General features: G+C 41.3%; 1 protein-coding gene across 4 annotated transcripts in view; it reads left to right on the top strand.

Annotated features, from left to right (window-relative positions):
* Positions 1–18,497, top strand: part of ip6k1 (inositol hexakisphosphate kinase 1) — an 89,557-nt gene that overhangs the window by 45,219 nt on the left and 25,841 nt on the right. For 2 of the 4 annotated variants that reach the window (XM_069936878.1, XM_069936879.1), the window contains exons 3-4: positions 7,467–7,550; positions 13,120–13,324. The exons of 1 other annotated variant lie outside the window; for it this stretch is intronic. In XM_069936878.1, coding sequence (XP_069792979.1) covers positions 7,467–7,550; positions 13,120–13,324 — 289 coding nt within the window. The remainder of the gene's footprint in view (positions 1–7,466; positions 7,551–13,119; positions 13,325–18,497) is intronic. One more of the 4 variants, XM_069936880.1, reaches the window with a different exon arrangement.

Below are 18,497 nucleotides of genomic sequence, written 5' to 3'. Positions count from 1 at the left end.
ATAGCTAAGACTGTGGCAATTGTTTGCTGCCTGGATGAAATGGCAACAATTTGACAGGATATTTGACTGTTCACTTTCTGTTGATCTCCACAATATTTGTGCTTCAATAGATGCAGTGTGTGATCCATTATCACGTAAATTAGTCTCAACGCTGGAGAACTGGATACGTATAAATTTTAAGAATAGTCCTTGTTGCTTTTTGATCTAGTTCCATATTTGTCATTGTGTGAAAGTTGCATTCTCCAAACGCTTAAATACCCAATTTTCTTTTTAGATTTCTAAATTACACTAGTGCTGATGGAAGTTTGGCTTGAGTAAATGCACACATGTAAGGCTATCTTTTGTAAACCTGTAGACATTGTTGGCTTTGGCTGGTGGTAGTTTCAGTATGTCCCAAAGTTGGATCCATGTGGAATCCAGCAGCAGAGCCTGACTGGAGAGTCAGGTGTTGAAATAGGGACACTAAAAGTTTGGGATTTCAAGCTTGGAAATTGGGATTCAAAAACTTTGTTATTTTGTTTTCATTTTAATATTTAATGATTTATTAGTGTTTTAATGTTTATTTTTTGTTGTAATTTTAAAATTCATTTAAACCAAATTAAAGTTATAAGTGCAGACAGAGGATCACAAGAAGAATACAGCATATCATCACAGCATTCGTGTGTAGAAATTTGAGGTTGAAGCACCCTATCAAGACAGACTTGATAAAAGGTCTCCACCTGAAATGTTGACTGATCATTTCTATCCATGGATACAGTCTGATCTGCTGAGTTCCTTCAGTAATTCTTTGCTCAAAATTCCAGTGTCTGCAGCTTTTGTTTCTCAAGTTGTAAATCTATTGATCTCACTTTACTTTGTAAAAGCTTTTAAATTGCTTTGATAGCAGTGAGGCTGTTCTCCCAGCCTTGCTTCATCTCAAAGGCTGTTCCCTTGCCTAGGTTTCAACTATGAGCTCACTCCACCTATTTGGATACTTCTCGGGTGCTCAATTAGTGTCTGGCATCCAAAACAGGTAAGTTCTAGGAGGCAGAGATTATAAGTGTCAAGTCTTTAATCCAGCTAATTTTAGCCCATTACAGGTATTGATGTAAACATAAATGGGAATGCCTGAATTAGTGAATTTCAGGTAATCATCGAACTTCCGATAGGACATCCAGTCCTACGCTTTCTAACGTGAGTGGTTGTTCATCATGCCCACGAGTACAGGGTGTGGTTGATATAGCAGAAAAGGCTGAAATAGAACCCCAGCTGGATGGGTTTATTTCTTCCCTCTTTTTTAGTCAAGCAATTTTTCACCCAACCCCCAAATGAGCACATAATTGGGATCCATTTGCTCGATGGTACATCACCATTGAGCTATGAGGAGAACTTTTCTGTCAATGCTTTTATTTACCGGCCCATTCATTTCATTGATCAGTTCTTTCTAAATGACCATTGATGTCCATCTCAAAAATTAACTGCATTCCTTTTATTATGCAAGCATCTGCTATGTCTCCAGCCTCTATTTTTTTCCCCTTAAATATAAGGATCTAGTAAAAATCTGTTTTGCTAACATTAGGAGAGTGTGATTTTAATTATGTCCAAACTTAAGTATGCATCAAATTAGGAGAAATCATTTAGTCTGATGGAATGATTGAAACCACAAGTTTTCTTGAATTTTTCATTTTGGATACCATTCATCAGCTGCAGTATGATTAAGAACTTGGAATCAAGGAAGCCTTTGTATTTTTAATGTGACTTCTCAGTTCATATTGTCAGTTCAATTTTTTTAAGTTAATAGTTTGGTGTCATTATAAGAACAGCTTTCCAATTAATGTTAAAGGGGTGAATTGAAAAGCTCTCCAACAAAAATTAGTCACATGCAGTTGGAATGAATGCACACTTTAATTAGGGACAGGTCATGTTTTATGACCAAAAATTTAAGATCTTGGGTTTGGCATAAAGGCTCTTGGGCATTTGGGCTTTTTGTGGTTGTGGGTATTACTCCAGGCCAAAATTCAATGACATTGTAAACCAAGTAATTGGTTTGCACCAACATTGCAGCTACAAATACAAAGAAAACTCTTGATTTTGATTCCAAATCCATCTGTAATACTTATTGAAGTTTCCATTTGGATTCCAGGCCTTCCTCTTTAAACAGCTCTAATTCCATTACAAGCAATATGCTCAGAATGTCACCATTGTGCACTAATAATTTTTAAAAATTATCTCCACCTCACTACAATTATTTCCACAATTGATGCCAACAAGATACAGTATTGCTAATTGACCTCTTAACAGTTCCATGAACTGAACAATGCATTCTACATGTGACCGGTCAAATCACAATTTGCACATCCTCAGAAATTTCATTCCAGCTCCTTACCCTTGCTGCTCGCGTTTTCCACGGTTTGTTTTCCTTGTATAAATCTGTTCTTTGACAGTTTAATCAAACATGGGATCACGTTTCAAATTCCTCTCTTGATTCCCTGTCTGCTATGTGTTGTCAGTCTGCTGATCCAATATCTAGACTTAACAAACTATAATATCTTTCAATAATCTTTCAGCTGCAACACCTTTTCTACTGAAGAGAGTATCACAGCCAATTCTGATGGTGCCATAACAAATTTCACCAGGCTGGAGTCACAAGCTGCTGATAAACAGTGGGATCCTGTAAAGAAACTCTGCAGATGCTAGAAACTAAAGCAGGAAATGTTGAAAACACTCAGCAGATGAGGCACTATCTGTGGAAAAAGAAAGAATTAATGTTTCAAATTGTGAACCCGACTCCTTTTTTTCCCACATGGAGTCCAATCTTACTATTCCTTTTGTTAACACATGCTAAATTGTGAAGGCTGAAGCTGAAATCATCTTTTTGTGTTGTTTAGTACTATTTATTGGGCAGTAAAGGACATTCTTGTTTTAACAAATCTGTAATGACCTAAATCCTGAAAGTTCATCTGAAACTCATACTAACTGCACCTTTTTATACTTTTGGAGTTGCTTGAAGCTAAGAAACAAAACTGGCAAGCTGGAACAAACCATTCCCCAGTGCTGCACACAAAGCTACGGATGATATTTTGCAATGTAATATCAAGAGCATGTCTCAAATTAGATAAGTGTAGATGTTTTAGCGGAGTGCTCAGAATGCATTACATAGAGATTGGAGAGATCATTTCTATTTGTGGCACTGCCATGTATATAATTGGTGAATATCGCCTTGTGTGTCTGCAATGTTACACAGTGGAAGCACCCACTTTTAAGTCTTGCTGCAGGGTTCTGGCCCAAAAGTTTCCCCATTCTTTTTCTCCCACCGATGCTGCTCGACCTGCTGAGTTCCTCCAGCAGATTCTTTTTTTTGCACCAGACTCCAGCATCTGAAATCTGTGTACCTACTTTTAGTTGCTGGTTTAAAAGCACAAGAATCTATTTGAATTTTCGAGACATGGCATAAACTTGGTTTTCTGTTTATGGTTGAAGTAATAGCAAATAATTTTGATGAGATAAATTTGACAAGATTTCTTCCTGTGGAGTATTTAAAACAAGGGAGTGCCAGTTTAAAAATAAATTGAAGGCAGTAAGAAATAAAATGAGGAATGAAATATGCATTTCTGTCCAAAGGCACAGAAGATGCTGAAAGCCAAAATAAATTTTTGGGTTATATTTTTGTTAGAAAGATACAGAACAAAGCTGGCAATTAGAATGGGTGGGGGGGGTGGGGGGGGGGGAAGCAATAAGCTCTGATTAAATTGATGGCTTGAGGTTGTAGTCCAGCAGCTATTTCAATAAGCAATCTTTGCTGGCTGTCTGAACCATGGCTTTTCCCCATAGTATGTAAAACCCTGGACCGCATCTATTTCTGCCATTGTGTTCTCAGCACTCTCCTCCCACCAACCCCACCCACGGGTCAACACATGATTAAGATTCCTTTATTGTCACGTAAAAGTATGGAACATTTAATATTGTACGAAATTGCCTTCTGCCTGCCTCAAGGCAGACAGAGTTGCCATTAGTGCTACGTGATGCCCCTTACGGTAAGACAAAGGGTAGCACCTACAGGGATTGTGGATTTTGGATATGCACATTTTCCAGTTGACTGAGACTCACTTTTCCAACACCTAATTAACAACTCTTGCATTAAGAATACACCATTTAAAAGACAGTGCAAAATGTAATTTGAAAAAAAAATCATTATTGTTGTCTTTTAATTATATAAAGTTCACTTTAATCAGCTAATTCCCATACTACAAAATTTAAATTCGAACCCAGGTTGCACTAACTGATCCGCCATCATAATTAACCCCACTACCTGAATTGCCTCCGCACTGGTGTCCTAGTCAGGCCTCCGGCACTACCTGACTTGCCTCCACACCAGTGTCCCGGTCAGGCCCTCGGTGAACCTTCCTTTAAATTCAAACCCCATTCATGAGTGCTGCAACATCATTGCACTAGCCACTATACTAACCGTGCCACTGCCATAATTAATCCACTCCTGTTACAAACCGCATGTAACGAGGAGCAACAGACAGTGTTTAATTTTAAAACACTAATTTTATTTCTAACTCTTAAACTATAGTCTTTTAAACTATCCTTAAAATTAAATCTATCCCCAGTTATGCGCAGATGTCTAGTGTATATGTGTGTAATATTCCCAAACCATTACAGTCCAGGCCAAAATCTAAAAAGTTATCTCAAAGTTCAGTCTTTCTAATTCAGTGTTGAAGTGTAGGCCTTTGAAATTTGATGCCCAGACATAATGTTGAACTGATAGGAAGACTGGAGTTGTGGCTGCGACAGACTCATGAATTCTTGCATTGTCTTTGAAGAAATGTCCATCTACACGAACTGTGGTCATGACACTCCTGGTCTTTTGGTAGGCAAGACTCAAACTGGGAGGCCTCCACGAAGCTTCCAAGACCCTGGCACTGGTCTCTCCAAGTGGTCTTCTCTGTTAGTCACACTCAACGTGAAGCACTTTGCTTCCCAAAAGACCCTCCTGGCACAGGTCACTCCACCAAAAAAGCCCAGTCGTTCACAGAGCATGCTTTGCTCTGAATTCCACAAAAATGACTGGATACAAGAGCTACTTCAAAAAGCTGTTTTCTCTTCAACAGTTGGAATGGTTCTTCCTTTGCATCAAATTCTGGAACAGACTGTGACAAACCTTCCCTCATTTCTATTGCTGGACTGTGACTTTTGTTGTGCTTGTGTTAAATGTTAACTGTGACCATTCAGTCCCTCCTGTCTATACTATCTCTTACAGTGATAATCACATTTTTCAAAAACAGGACTTCATAATACTCCACCCAAGTTTACAGAGAAACCTTTACTAATATACTAATAAAGATGGTTTTACCAGGCGGGGATAGGGAGACACATTGAGAGAGTCGCCCCAGTGGCATCGGCTGGCTCTTCATCCTTGATGCTGCCATTTTATTCAAACATAACTTTATTCAAATAGCTGCTTCAGGTGGGGCATGACCGGGGTGCTTTGCTTGCTGAATGCTTGCTCAAGAGATGGTGGTATTGCTTTGAAGAACCTTCACTTCTACAATTTTAAACTTTTATTTCAAACTTTTATTTATTGCTGGTTGTTTGAGTTTCTGGTTCTTGAATAATGGGGATTTTACTGTATAATTCATTTTCCAAAGGAGTTTATTTTTTAAAAGTACAGGAAATGGGACCCTGTCAGTGTAAAATGACTGGAGAATTGAACCTAGTCAGTTTAAAGCTATTCTTGGAAACTGGCCTCTCTTGTGTGTCATGGAGCACTGGAAATGGGGTTTGCTCAGTTCAAAAGGAGTGGGAAAATGTTTCCCAGTGTCAAGACAAATCATTCAGGTTTCAAAATAATTAAACCACAGATTATCAGAGTTTTGACCAAATGCAGAATGGGTGTTCACTTTGCAGATGACCAGCACTCATTACTTGGGGTGACCATGAGCTTTCAATTGCCTGCACTTCAATTCCCCACGCCACTCCCATAATCGTACATCTGTCTGTGGCCTCCTGTTTTCCAGCAGGTGCTTAAGAGAAATCTCATCTTCCATTTAGGCACATGGAAGCCTTCCACACCCAATACTAAATTCTCCAGTGCACAAAAGTAGTGGAAGAATTTTGCAGGTCACTCAGCATCCATAGAAAGTAGAAGGTAGCGAGTGTTTCAGGCCTGAGCCCTTCATGTGAAGAAGGCTCCTGAAGAAGAGCTCAGGCTCAACTTCAACTGTCTTTTACTCCTATGGATGCTGCATGACCTGCTGAGTTTCTCCAGCAGTACTTCATCAGACTGTTTACTGAATTATCCAGGTTGAGTGAACTTGTTCTTTCAGTTTATCATAACTGGTCATTTCTGTCAGTCATGCATTAGTGTTTTAGTTGGTTTTTCTATTTATTTCTGTGCACTCTGCTGGTTACGTCCTGCTGCGTTGCTATTAGCAACATGTAACGCAATTGAAGAATTATAATCTGATTCTGACGGCCATGTTTGCCCATTTGGCCTCGCCTTATCAGAGAGATTCCCTTTGTCGACCTATCCCTCCCTCCGCACCTTCTCTGCAGCTGAAAACCAATTTTGCTGATTAAAGGACTTGGCCCTTGAACATGAACTCCATTTCTCTTTCCATGTTCGTTGCCTCACCTGTTAAGTGCTTCAAACTTTTTATTTCCAATTTCCCGCATCTGTGATTTTAAAATAAAAAAAAGCTGTCCTGCAGTTCTGAGCCTGTGCTTCTGTGTTGAATCTCAACATTTCTAACAGACACACAGAGATTATTCAGTCTCTCCGCCGTTCGCTAAATTCACAACTGGTCAAAATCCAGGACAGAATCAATTTATTGTCATGAAAGTGTCACGGACATGCTCGTGACAATAAATCTTGACTCCATTTCAGATTAACTTCACCTATTCATCCAAGCTCTTGGCAAATCAATGGAAATAAATCTTTGTCTCCTGTGGACGCTAAAAGACTGGATGAGCTCCTCCAGCATTTTGGTATGTTTTTACTACAATCACAGCCTCTGCAGACTTTTGTGTTTCACACTAAATATTGTACAAATAATAACCTTTCATTTATTGTCACCAAGATCAAGGAGCTGCTTGAGACTTTAGGAAAGGAAAACCAAAGGTATACAATCCACTCATCATTGGAGTGTCAGGTGGAGAGGCTGAGCAACTTTAAATTCCTGGGCTCACTAGCTCAGAGGACCTGTCCTGGACCCATTATTATTAATGCAATTGTGAGTCTCATTTGCTATGTCATTGGAAACCCAACACATTTGTGTATTGCACTTGATTTCAAGCATCTGCAGATTTTCTTACTAACTTCATCTGTGTTTTCAGGTGATATCAAAGTCAAAAATCTGAAAATGCTAGGAAACAGTTTTGGGAACATGCATGACATGTCAACTTTCTGCCATTGCTGCCTGCCCACAGTGATTCCAGGATTTTCTATTTATATTCACTTTGTTAATTAGTCTTTGTTCCCATAGATCCTGTTGGACCAACTATTGAATGTCGAGAAACCTGTGTGATGTTGTCAATTTCAAGAGAGTTTGCAAGTTGGCTATTAGCAGGTTAAGTAAACTTAAACAGAGTTACAACAGATGAGTGAGCTCAACAGCTCCAAAACGATGCAGCTTTAATTGGATCAATCTGAAAGTAGTTTCTGTACTTGCACGGTCATCACCTGGCCTCAAATATCTCTATTGCATTCTAATGCTAAAATAAGAATGTGCTGTATCTATTTTAAAAGCTCGATGGCTGCCCCTTGGGATCGATGATGACAATTTGCTTCCACTCTTTTTTGTGGGGCCAATGTAGGAACAGACTTTTTCACTGAAGGGCCAGGTGGGTGGGTACTTTGAGGTAGGTGCTTCTTTTACTGCACGTGTAGGGCTTCTGCATACTCCTGACTCGTGCTTCCATGGACCTGAGATTTTTAATATGTCCTCCAGTTTGAGCTGCTGTGAACCAGAAATTTCCTGGAGCCTGTGGGAGCACACTTTTTTTTGAGGAAGTGTTAGCCATATTCTTTCATCATTTTCTCCACCATTCAGAGCTTGAAACTCAGGAGGAGGGGGGAGGGGGGAGATCAAGCTTGTGACCTATGCTCCAGGGAGCTGGTGGCTTGAGAATGGAAGCTGACGTTGGTTTGATTATTGTTCCATTGAATTGGGAAGATTTTAGAGAGAATGCAGTGGTGGTTTCTCCTCCAGATTTCTGAAGTTCCTGCTGTAAATAGGTCTCTGAAATATAGGAGGATTGGATTGCTACTGTCTAGGTTTTATGCCAGATCTGAGATCTATCTTCAACACCCTCTTCCTCAAATAATTTAGATACTAATTATTGTCATAAAGCAGAATTAATATATTACATGAAATTGCCTTTAGAAAAAGGTTTGCCATTAGCTTTGTGTGACACCCCTTACAGTCAGAGAAAGGGTCGCAAAAGAGAGTTCCTTCAGAGTCGCTGAGTGTCCATGGATTCGCCTCCAGCGATCTCACAGCCTCTGCAGCTACACAAGACTCCAGTTCCGTTCAAACCTTAGACAACCTGAGCCCAGATCCAATTCTCCGACATGATGAGGAAGGCTTTAGTGCTTTGTGCCCTTCGGGATCCCTTCTTGTTCTCAGTACCCTCTCAAATCCTGGTTCTGATACCTGGTTCTCATGAGCCAGTCTCCAGCAGCCTGTGTGGGTTCCTCAAATGCACGTTGCCAACAGCTTGTTGCCTGTGTGTGTCCTTTTGCTGCAAAGCCCTTGCTGGTCTACCACTGTGGTTCTCCTTAATAAGGGGTATTCTCCCTGATGCTAGTACCCTGTGCCTGTCTGCTGCTCCCCTGGAATCTGCAAATCTTCGTGGCTGCTATCAAACCCATGAGCTGCTATCTTGAGGCCACACCTCTTGGTTGCAGGATTTTAAATAAAACAGTCAACTCCTTCAACAAGTTGTTTAAAGCCTGTATGGAGACGTTGACAGTCAGACTGGATATGTGGAAACACTGTGTCTCCACTACCTGCTCTCCCAGGTCCGCACCACCAGCAGCAGTGTTGCCATTACTTTGTGTTCTTTGTGTCTAGCTTTGAAAGCCTCTGGTTTTTCCCCCCCACCACCACCACCTAATGAAACTCATCCCTGACTTCACTCCTATCTCCTTGAATATTTTGATAGATCATTTTGACATGCACTTAAGAACCTGCACATCCTGAATTTCTGGTGGACCTTGTTATCAGGTATTTGTAAAGTGGTTTCCTCTTCTCCTTCACTCCTTTATTCCCTTGTCACTAACAATATACCAGTCCTGTTTTTTTTTGGTGAAGGAAATAGTCTCTTCACAGGTGGCAATTATGGCGGCCTTCAGGGCAGTTCATGATCTGTGGACAGTGTGGAGTACCAGTCGACTGAGAATTAGTGTCTGCAAACTGCTGTCTGAGAAGAGCTGCCTCTGTGGACTCCTTGAGCACTTTGACCTGAATTAATATAAAATAATCTGCTGAGCCATAGTTAGCGCAATGCTGTTACAGCACCCGCACTGTCTGTAAGGAGCTTGAACGTTCTCCCTGAGTCTGCGTGGGTTTTCTCTGAGGGCTCCTGTTTCCTCCCACTGTTTGAAACCTAGCAGGGAGTTGTAGGTTATTTGGGTGTAATTGGGCAGCATGGGTTTGTGGGCCAAAATGGCCTGTTACCGTGCTGTATGTCTAAATTTATAATTTTAAAAAACATTTAAAATTAAGATGATCTTTTTGCACCTGGCTGCTAGAGATGATGGAGCAGATTGGGCAGCGCTATGGCATGGGTGATGTAAATATCTTTTTAATATCTTGCATGGTCAATGGTATAACTGGTGTCAGCGCATGGGCCTGATGTGTTGCCATGATATCTTGTGCTTGTGCTCTGCTTGTGCTTGACAGTGGCCATGAGGGGTTGTAGATTCCAAGGAGCAGCAGACTGGCGCCAGGCACCAGAAGCGGGAAGCAGAGGAGACAACCCAATAGGCAAGGTGACTATGGCAGCGAATAGCGAGGGGCTCAGTGAACTGAAGGACCCTACAGGGCAGTGAATAAGGCAGTGAATCAGCAAAGGGCTCAGTGGCTGAGGGCAACCTGTGGTCAGGGTGCCTGCATGGACTGTGGCTGCTGCAGCCTGGCTCATGGGAACCAGGTATTGGAGCCGTGATTAGTGGGAGTGTTGAGGGCAAGAAGGCTTCCTGATCATGTCAGAGGTTTGGATCTGGAGCTCACGTTGCCAATGAAGTCTATGCAACTGGAACCAAATTCACAGACACAGTGACTGAAGGGACTCTTGCTTCTCCATTTATCCCTTACTACAAGGGGCACCGGGCAAGACTAATGCTGACTCTTTGCCTTGTGGCAGGCAGAAGGCAATTTTGTGTAATATTACAAAGAAACTTGAATCTTGAAAATGGTGTGTCGTGACAAGACTACTTCTGAGCATTTTGTGAAGAGGATGACATTGCAGGAGTTGGCCTTCCCTATTTCTTTGCCATTTGCAGCTTACCATTGTGTTCCCATGATGTCAACAACTCCTCCCTACCAGCTCTGGCTACACACAAGGCGCACATTCCCTATTCATTCTCTCCGGGATCCTCCCCTACACCCCCAACCCCTTGCCCTTGATTTCCCCCACAGAAATCAAAGCAATACAAGGAAGTTGACATTCTCATGGGTGCTTGGTTATGGCCAATAACCTACAACCTGAAGTAATCATGTTCTGTGAATGAATAATACAGAAAGGTTATTGAATAATATATTCAAATATACTTTCTTAAGTCATAGTAACACTGGAGGAAAGACGTGAGATGTTTGTTGCAGCTAAACAAGGTGAAACAGGCTACCTCTTTTTGCCTAAGCATCCTACCATGGGTTGTGCTTTTGTTTCTGTTAATCTCAATAAAAGGCACATATTGCTTGAGATGACTTTGGTCAATAAGATTAACTTAATCTTAGCATACGAATTTGTGTATTTTTGCCTAACATGCCAAGTTCCAGCTTCATAATCCATAGATAATTGCGAAGTTCTTAAAAATTGAAAAGAATAAACATTACCCAGCATTAGGTGCTGTCTCCTCCTCCTCCTGAAGTGGCTGCTGATATCACTATGGATAGCTGTCAACTCATTAATCAGCCAGGTTGTGGGAATTGGCTGGATGAGTTTAGACTGTGACCTTTCCTGTCCAGACTGCCTGTGACTACTTAAGCCGTTAATAAGCTGTGTTATTAATAGCTTTCATTATGCATGAGGATATTTATTAATAAAACAAACTCTTCAGATCATGCAGCTGTCCATGATTGTGTTCAGCAGGCTCTCTTCATTATCAAATAGGACCAGGGTAGTTCATGGCATTCAATAACCAATCATAGAGAATAAAGTCTCTCTCCTTGACATTCAAGAGCAAAGCCATTCAATGCATCCATCAAAAAATGTCTCCATTGGCCATGAACTTGGCCAGCCACATGTACTACAGAGGGGGAAACAAAGAGAAGCTGGAGAGACTTGGAAGGTCAGATAGCATCTATGGGGAGAAATTATCAGTCAGCATTTTGAGTTGGGACCCTTTATTAAGATTCCAGCATTTGCAGTTTTTGGACTTCGTTTTCTCGAAAGTTTGTTCCATTTATAAAACACAGTTCATTATGATGGCATCGTCTTATTTGCCAGGGAGAGTTCATCTCTAAGTGTGGATTGTGGAGAGTCATGCGACCTCACTAACTGAAACCTAGTCAGAAGTCACCTCCTGCCAAATCAAGGTTAAGCCCTGCCCACAGGTTAGTGCACACCTGGTCATTGGCCCCTTTAATTACCTCATTGATACCTGGGCCCGACTCTCCAGATAATGGCACTATAAAGCCCACCTTATGTGGACCATCGGTTTCATTTTTTCTTCTCTCCCAACCCAACCCCAGAACAAACACAAGCTTTAGTCCAGTTTGGAAACCATGGGCAATGCTGGAAGTCGTTGGTAAGGGGTGAGCTGACAAAGGGTTGGGAGCTGCAGTAATGCATAGAAATTTCTGTCCTTCGTTGAGTTAAGAGCTGTGTCGGCACTATATCAATTGTGTCAGGTATTGCATATTATTATCTTACTTTAAAATTATCTGTCTGTGATTGGATGTGAGTATGTAGTACATTCTGGCAAGTGTTTGAGTGTGTGCCTTTTATCCCTGTTGTAACTCCAGGTGTGTAAATAAATATTACTGTTTAACTAACCCATGTTCAGACTTGACCTGTGGAACCAATTTATCCACACACAACAACCTCCGACAACTGCAAAGTAGCTTGTTTGATTGACACTCAATCCGCCATTCCAAACATTTGTTTTTCATGCTGACCACCCATGCCTACCACATCACGCATTGGAGTCATTTGCCATGGATTTTTTCACAGAAAACTCTCAATCTGTGACTTCTGACATCAAGTCCAAGTGCTGCAAATGCAGAAAAGCATAACTGTCTCCAGATTTCACTTTCAGACACAATTTTAACTGGGCTGGGAATAAATTCTGAATTTGTAATTGTCACTGAATTGGTCCTGGCAATCTTCAGCTATAGCTGCCAGGTTTTCCAAAAGTTCAGGAAGGCAGCTAACCATTGCCTTTACTGCAGTGAGGACATGATCATAGTGTGCTGGCATTGCTGTAAAAAATATCTCAAGTAACCTGTCAAGCTGCTCTAAATTTGTTTATATTACTTTTTTTTTAAACATTAACTGCCCAATTTGTACAAGTGAGAACTGATTTGATTGTGGGCCAGCTTAGAAAACATTGGAAATTGATAATATAAGAGGTTCTTTTGAGGCTCCAGATATTTCACATTATAAATACTGGCCTTGTGGAAATTTCAGTGTTTTCTTATCAATTGAACAAGTAGACATGGGTACTTGTGAATGAGGACACTTTAGTTGGAGCTGAAAAGGCCTTGTGAGGCACAATGTTGACAGCACCACCCTGACAAACTATCTTTACATTTGTTGATTGGCCTGTAAGTGTGCATTAGTATTTTTCTTTTATTAATCAAAAGCACAAAATAGCAATAAAGTAGGAACATGTGTTACAAATGTACTTATTTTGAAATAACTCAACAAAATTTTGCTAGTTTCATAAATACCAATGTTCTTCTTATCCAGGTGTTGTGTCAGTGTGTTTCGAAGGAGGTTGTGATGGTTACATTAACTTGGTCGCATATCCATATGTGGAAAGTGAAAATATGGAGCAGGAAGAGGTTCAAGAGAGAGAGCAACCCCGCAGGAAACATTCACGGAGAAGCCTTTATCGGTCAGCTAGTGGCAGTGAGCATCTGATCCAGATTGACAATTCAGATAATACAGAGAGGTAGGTGGAGTGGTTTCAGGATGTTTCAGAATACTTTTTTTAAATGGATTATGTTAGTAATCTCGAGAGCCACAATTCTATCAAAGGTTTTGCACTGTTTATATTCTAAAGCCAGAACTACACCACAGCTCTTGGTCTCCGTTATAGCTTTGTGTAGATTTGGCCTGGGGAGATACAGAGCAAAGAATATTCTATAGGACTAACATTTTGATTTGGTGTAATGCATGCGCTTTTGGTTCAGGCTGAGAGAACTGACCAGGACTTGAGATTCTAATTGGCAGAGTGGATCAGAGGAACCTGTAAATCTGTGTATTGATCTTGAAGGGGATCTTTGGTTAGTACCAACAAGGTATGAGTGCAATTAGGACAATGGATTGGGAATTAGTTAACAGACAAAGAGAATGTTAAAATAAACAGATAATTCATTAATTTGCTAGTTCATTTTTTCAAAGAACTTTAACATTTCAAGAGAAACTTTGTTTCTTGCTAGATTACTCTTGTGGAAAATGATGACATACGTTCATTGCATCTAATTCTTTTAACAATCTCAGCTGCAGGCTGATGGAAAATTAATGGAACTAAGAATGATCCACGCCACCCAATTATGCTAGTCTTTTATTAATCCAGTTTTTTTCTCCACATATTACCATAAACTATCCATGCCAGCCCCTGAAGAGTTTATTGCTCATGCACATTCAGAGCAATTTAGTCTCCAATTAACCTTAACCTCTCAAATGCCACATTTTTTGGTTGAGGGAGGAAATGGGGACACCTGAAGGAAACCTATGCGATCACAGGGAGCTTATGAAAACTCAATACACTGAATGTGTTGGAGAAACTCAGCAGGTCACCAAGAGGAAGTAAAGGGAAACCAATGTTGACTCTTGGCCCCCTGCACAGAGCAGTCGGTTCCAGCTATGTGGGGCATTATGGGTAAGGAAGACGGCCATTGCTCTTGCATTGAGCCGTCGCCATGATTTGGTACAGTGCTCAGTAAACTCCAGGCTCGGCAGCACTGTACCCCTGCTACTGTGTCGGGAGTTAGATGGGGGGGGGGGGGGCTGTCTCGATGAGCTGATGGAGCACCTGAAAGCTACCAGTATTTGGCTCCTGGCGGGCTGCTCTTCCTGCAGCTCTGCACCTCATGTCCAGCCTTCTACCCCGCTTGGCTGCCGACTCTGAGCAGCTGACGCTGGTCTCCTTTTTTTGCCGAGCTCCTGGGCCACCCTGTCGCCTCCGACCTCCTCCTGACTGACGCACTGGTCAAGAGCCTCGTGCGACGCACATCGAACCGCTGTTCAGCCTGGTCAGCCTAGCCTAGGGTGCAGAATAGTCTGTCACCAGCCAGGTGGAGGGTGAGGGGTGTCAACAGGCGACGGGGGATAGGACATCAGGGGATCCGTCCCTTTAAGCAAATGGGACTGAAATCAAAATGATTCCAAAATCCAGAAGGTTTCAAACAAAGGCAGTTGTGCGGTCCCGATGATCCTGGATAAAAGGTTAGGCACCTGTAATCGCTTAACATGCTTGTATGATCCCACTCCTTAGTTCCAACACGCATGAAATAGTTCTCTCATCAGCCATTATTTGTCATCCTCTTGGTTCTTGAAAAATTATGTAGTGAATGCTCATTCGTGTATCACTTCTGCCCTGTTGAATTTCTTTGGTCCCAATGTATTCCTGAGGTCCCTTACAAACAAAGGGAAAGCCAAGAGTGGGGCTGTGTGGGAGTATGAACCAGCTCATGATTAGAACAGCAGCCCTACTTGTGCTCCTATATCTTGTGATCTTGAGCCTGAGGATGAGAGTTGTGGGAAGAGGTTGGGTTTCTTTCTCTGGAGCATAGGAGGTTGAGGGTGACCTGGTAGAGGTTTATAAAATCATGAGGCCTTGCTACGGTGGGCAGACATTCTTTTGACACTAAACCACATACTTTTCAACTGAGGGAGAAGGAAGGGAGATATGTGGGGCAATGTCTTTACAGAGAGGTAGGTGCATGGAACAAGCTACCAGGAGTATTAGTGGAAGCAGCTACTACAGTAGTAGTGTTTAAGAGGCTTTAAGATGCACATGAAAAGGCAGGGAATGGAAGGGACATGTGCAAGCAGCAGTTTTAGTTTGATTTGGACATGATCTTTAGCATACACATGCCTATTCCTGTGCTGTACTGTTCAATGTTCTAACAATTGTTACATGATCCAGAAAAATCTCTTAAATCTCAAGTTCATGTGGCAAATTAGTAATATATGGAATTGATGTATGTTTTAAAGTTTAAAACAAAAATCTCTTAGAATTTCATAAGGAGAACCTACAAACAAAACTTTATGTCGAAACTTTTAGACAATTGTTAGATATTAAATCTAAAATGCTCAGAACTTGGCTGGTCAGGCAATAAATGGAGAGAATGCAACAGCTAATGTTTTTCAAATTTCTGCTAACCTCAACCCCTCCCTGGTCTCTTTCTTCCCTTACCCCCCTGTCTCCTTCCCTCCAACTCTCCACCCCATTCCCTTCTATTACAGTGCTATTATCTTTCTTCACCTTGTGCCCTCAACCCATTTCACTTCTCGGCCTCTGTTCTCTTCTAGCCTCTCACCTGTATTAGCCTCTGTTCCTTCCTCTTCCTTCTTTCTCCACCTACTCCCCAACTTTTTTTCCAGTTGCCTGACAGAGCACTTTACCGACACCTTCATTGCCTTTCACTCACTACGGATGCTGCGTGACCTGCTGAGTTTCTCCACCCCTTTTATGCATGTACAAATTTTCTGATATAACTAACATTTCACGTGAATGAGTTTCATAATTTCCAAGAAATGCCAATATGTAGCATTATGGCATTAAAGGCACAGTTGCCCATGATGCAAGAAAGGAAATTGAGGCTGGAATTGGAAGAAGGGTCTGGAGGTGGGCAAGTCTTGAGAGAGTCAAAGTACAAGCAAGGAAATTTTTTCACAGGCATTTTCAGCAGTTTCTGAACAATTTTATAGATCCCATGAGAATAGTTATTGAGTGTCAACATTTATCTGATTGTGAGAAGTATTGTGAGACATTTCAGGGTGAAATTTTAATGTAAAATACACTGAAATAATTTGGTATTTGAACAGCAGTTTAGTACCTTTTGAGAAGGGTGGATGAGCACTGGAAACTAACCTCTCTTTGGTCCGATGGAACTAATGTGCTTGACCAGGATAGCTCTCATATTTCCAATGTTGATTGCTGGAACATATCTTCCCGATCGATCCCTTACTGGAATACATCATCTGGCTTAATATGTTTACAACATTGGTAACTATTGTTTTACTACTAGTGCGATAGTAAAACTAGTTGCCCTTAATTGTGTTAGTGTTGTGTTCATTAATTAACCCCAACACAGTTTTTGATTCCACAGAAGGTCAAATTTTATCGATATTATTTTGATAAGGTCGGCATCTTTGGAATGTCCGTGGTCTGGGTTTGGCAAGTGTGCCAGGTATAATGAGACAGGAAAATTTTGTTCAGGAAATTGGTGCCCCTCAACTAGACTTCCATCAACATTATGATGTCCATGCAATTATCCACGATGACCTTCTGGATTTCAAAAACCTCCTTTGCATGTAAACAGATGTTCAAAATGCAAAACTGAGGAGACCAATGAAAGTTGAACTGGGTTAGAATGGACAGGGTAGCATGGGTGAATGGAAAGGAAGTGGGCTCACTGGGCCAGACTGTTCACTTTTTCAAAAATATTGGGAAAAATAGGGTGAATATTTTTGTAATCCAAAATAGACCTCATTGTTTGTCTTTCCATTCATAAGGTCACTAATGACAAGCTTATATTTCTGAATTTATTTTTTCCCCCAAGAATTCCCATTTTTCTCTCTAGCCTTCTATATAAAATGCATGTGATGACGATGAAAAACTATAGAGGTGGCTTAGAGGTACAGTGAATAGAGCTGCTGCTTCACGTCGGTGCTGTCTGTGTGGAGTTATCACGTTCTCCTTTTTTTTTAGTTATCACGTTCTCCTTGTGACTGTTTTTTCTTCCCAGTGTTCCATTGTCCTCACATTTACAAAAAATGTGGTTGTTGAGTTAATTAGCTGCTGCCATTTGCCCCAGGTGAGTGGTGAATTGGAGGAGTGGAGAGAATTACATCTCCTCACTTGTCAGGAAGGCCCAACAGTGACTGCACTTCCTGTAAAGACTGAAGTGGGCAAGACCACTTGCCACCAATATGTCAACCTTCCATAGGAGCTCTTTTGAGAGCATCTTGGCCGGCTGCATCACAGTGTGGTACAGTTCTGCAGAAAAATGGATCGGAGGTCAACCCACAGGATCATAGGAGTGGTAGAGAAGATCACTGGAGTCTCCCTTCTCCCCACCCCCGACCCCATTGACATGATCTTTGAGGATTGTTGTCTGAAGAGGGTGTTCAAATTCATTGAAGACCCTTCCACCCTGCACACATTATTCAGCTGCTCCCGTCAGGGAAGAGGTACAGGAGTATCAGAGCCAGCACCATCAGGCTGAGGAATAGCTTCTTTCCACGGGCAATGAGAATGTTGAACGACCAAAGGAACTGCCATCCAAGGCTTTCATTTGTACAAAACAACATTTGTTCATTTTTATGGATAAAATACTTGTCCTGCATATATTAAGTTTGTCTGGATGTATATCTGGATGTTTTGCATTGATGGCCAGAGAATGTTGTATCATTGGGTTGTACTTGTACAATCAGATGACAATAAACTTGATAAAATAAGAATAAGATCAGTATCTTAACACACTGTGGCTGGAGGAACTCAGCAGCTTGAGCAGCATTCAATAGGAGAAAAAGAATGGGTGCCAACAGATAGGTTTAGCTTCAGATTCCAGCATCTGTCGTCTCCTGTCTCCCTCCAATAGAATTTGACTGCTTTCAAAAGAAAGATGTGGGGAATTGATGGCTGTCAGGGACAAGATGTTTTCTCTGCTGTGGCTGAGTCAATACTGTTATGGATAGAAATTAACTGAGAGGCAGGTTACTATTTTTGATCAAGTCAGCAGTGTACTTTCCAAATAGAAATATTTTTGCTTGGTTGTACATTTTGGAACATTTCCAATTTACCATCCACTGTGGAAAATCAAATTCCAAGCAGATCAACTGTTTCTGCGCTGCACACTAATGACTACTCCACATGTATGGAAATAGTTGGG

The sequence above is a fragment of the Narcine bancroftii genome, chromosome 5 (assembly GCF_036971445.1).
Source record: "Narcine bancroftii isolate sNarBan1 chromosome 5, sNarBan1.hap1, whole genome shotgun sequence".
NCBI lineage: Eukaryota > Metazoa > Chordata > Chondrichthyes > Torpediniformes > Narcinidae > Narcine > Narcine bancroftii.
Note: the sequence above shows the minus strand (reverse complement) of the source record. Positions and strands in the feature narration are given on the sequence as shown.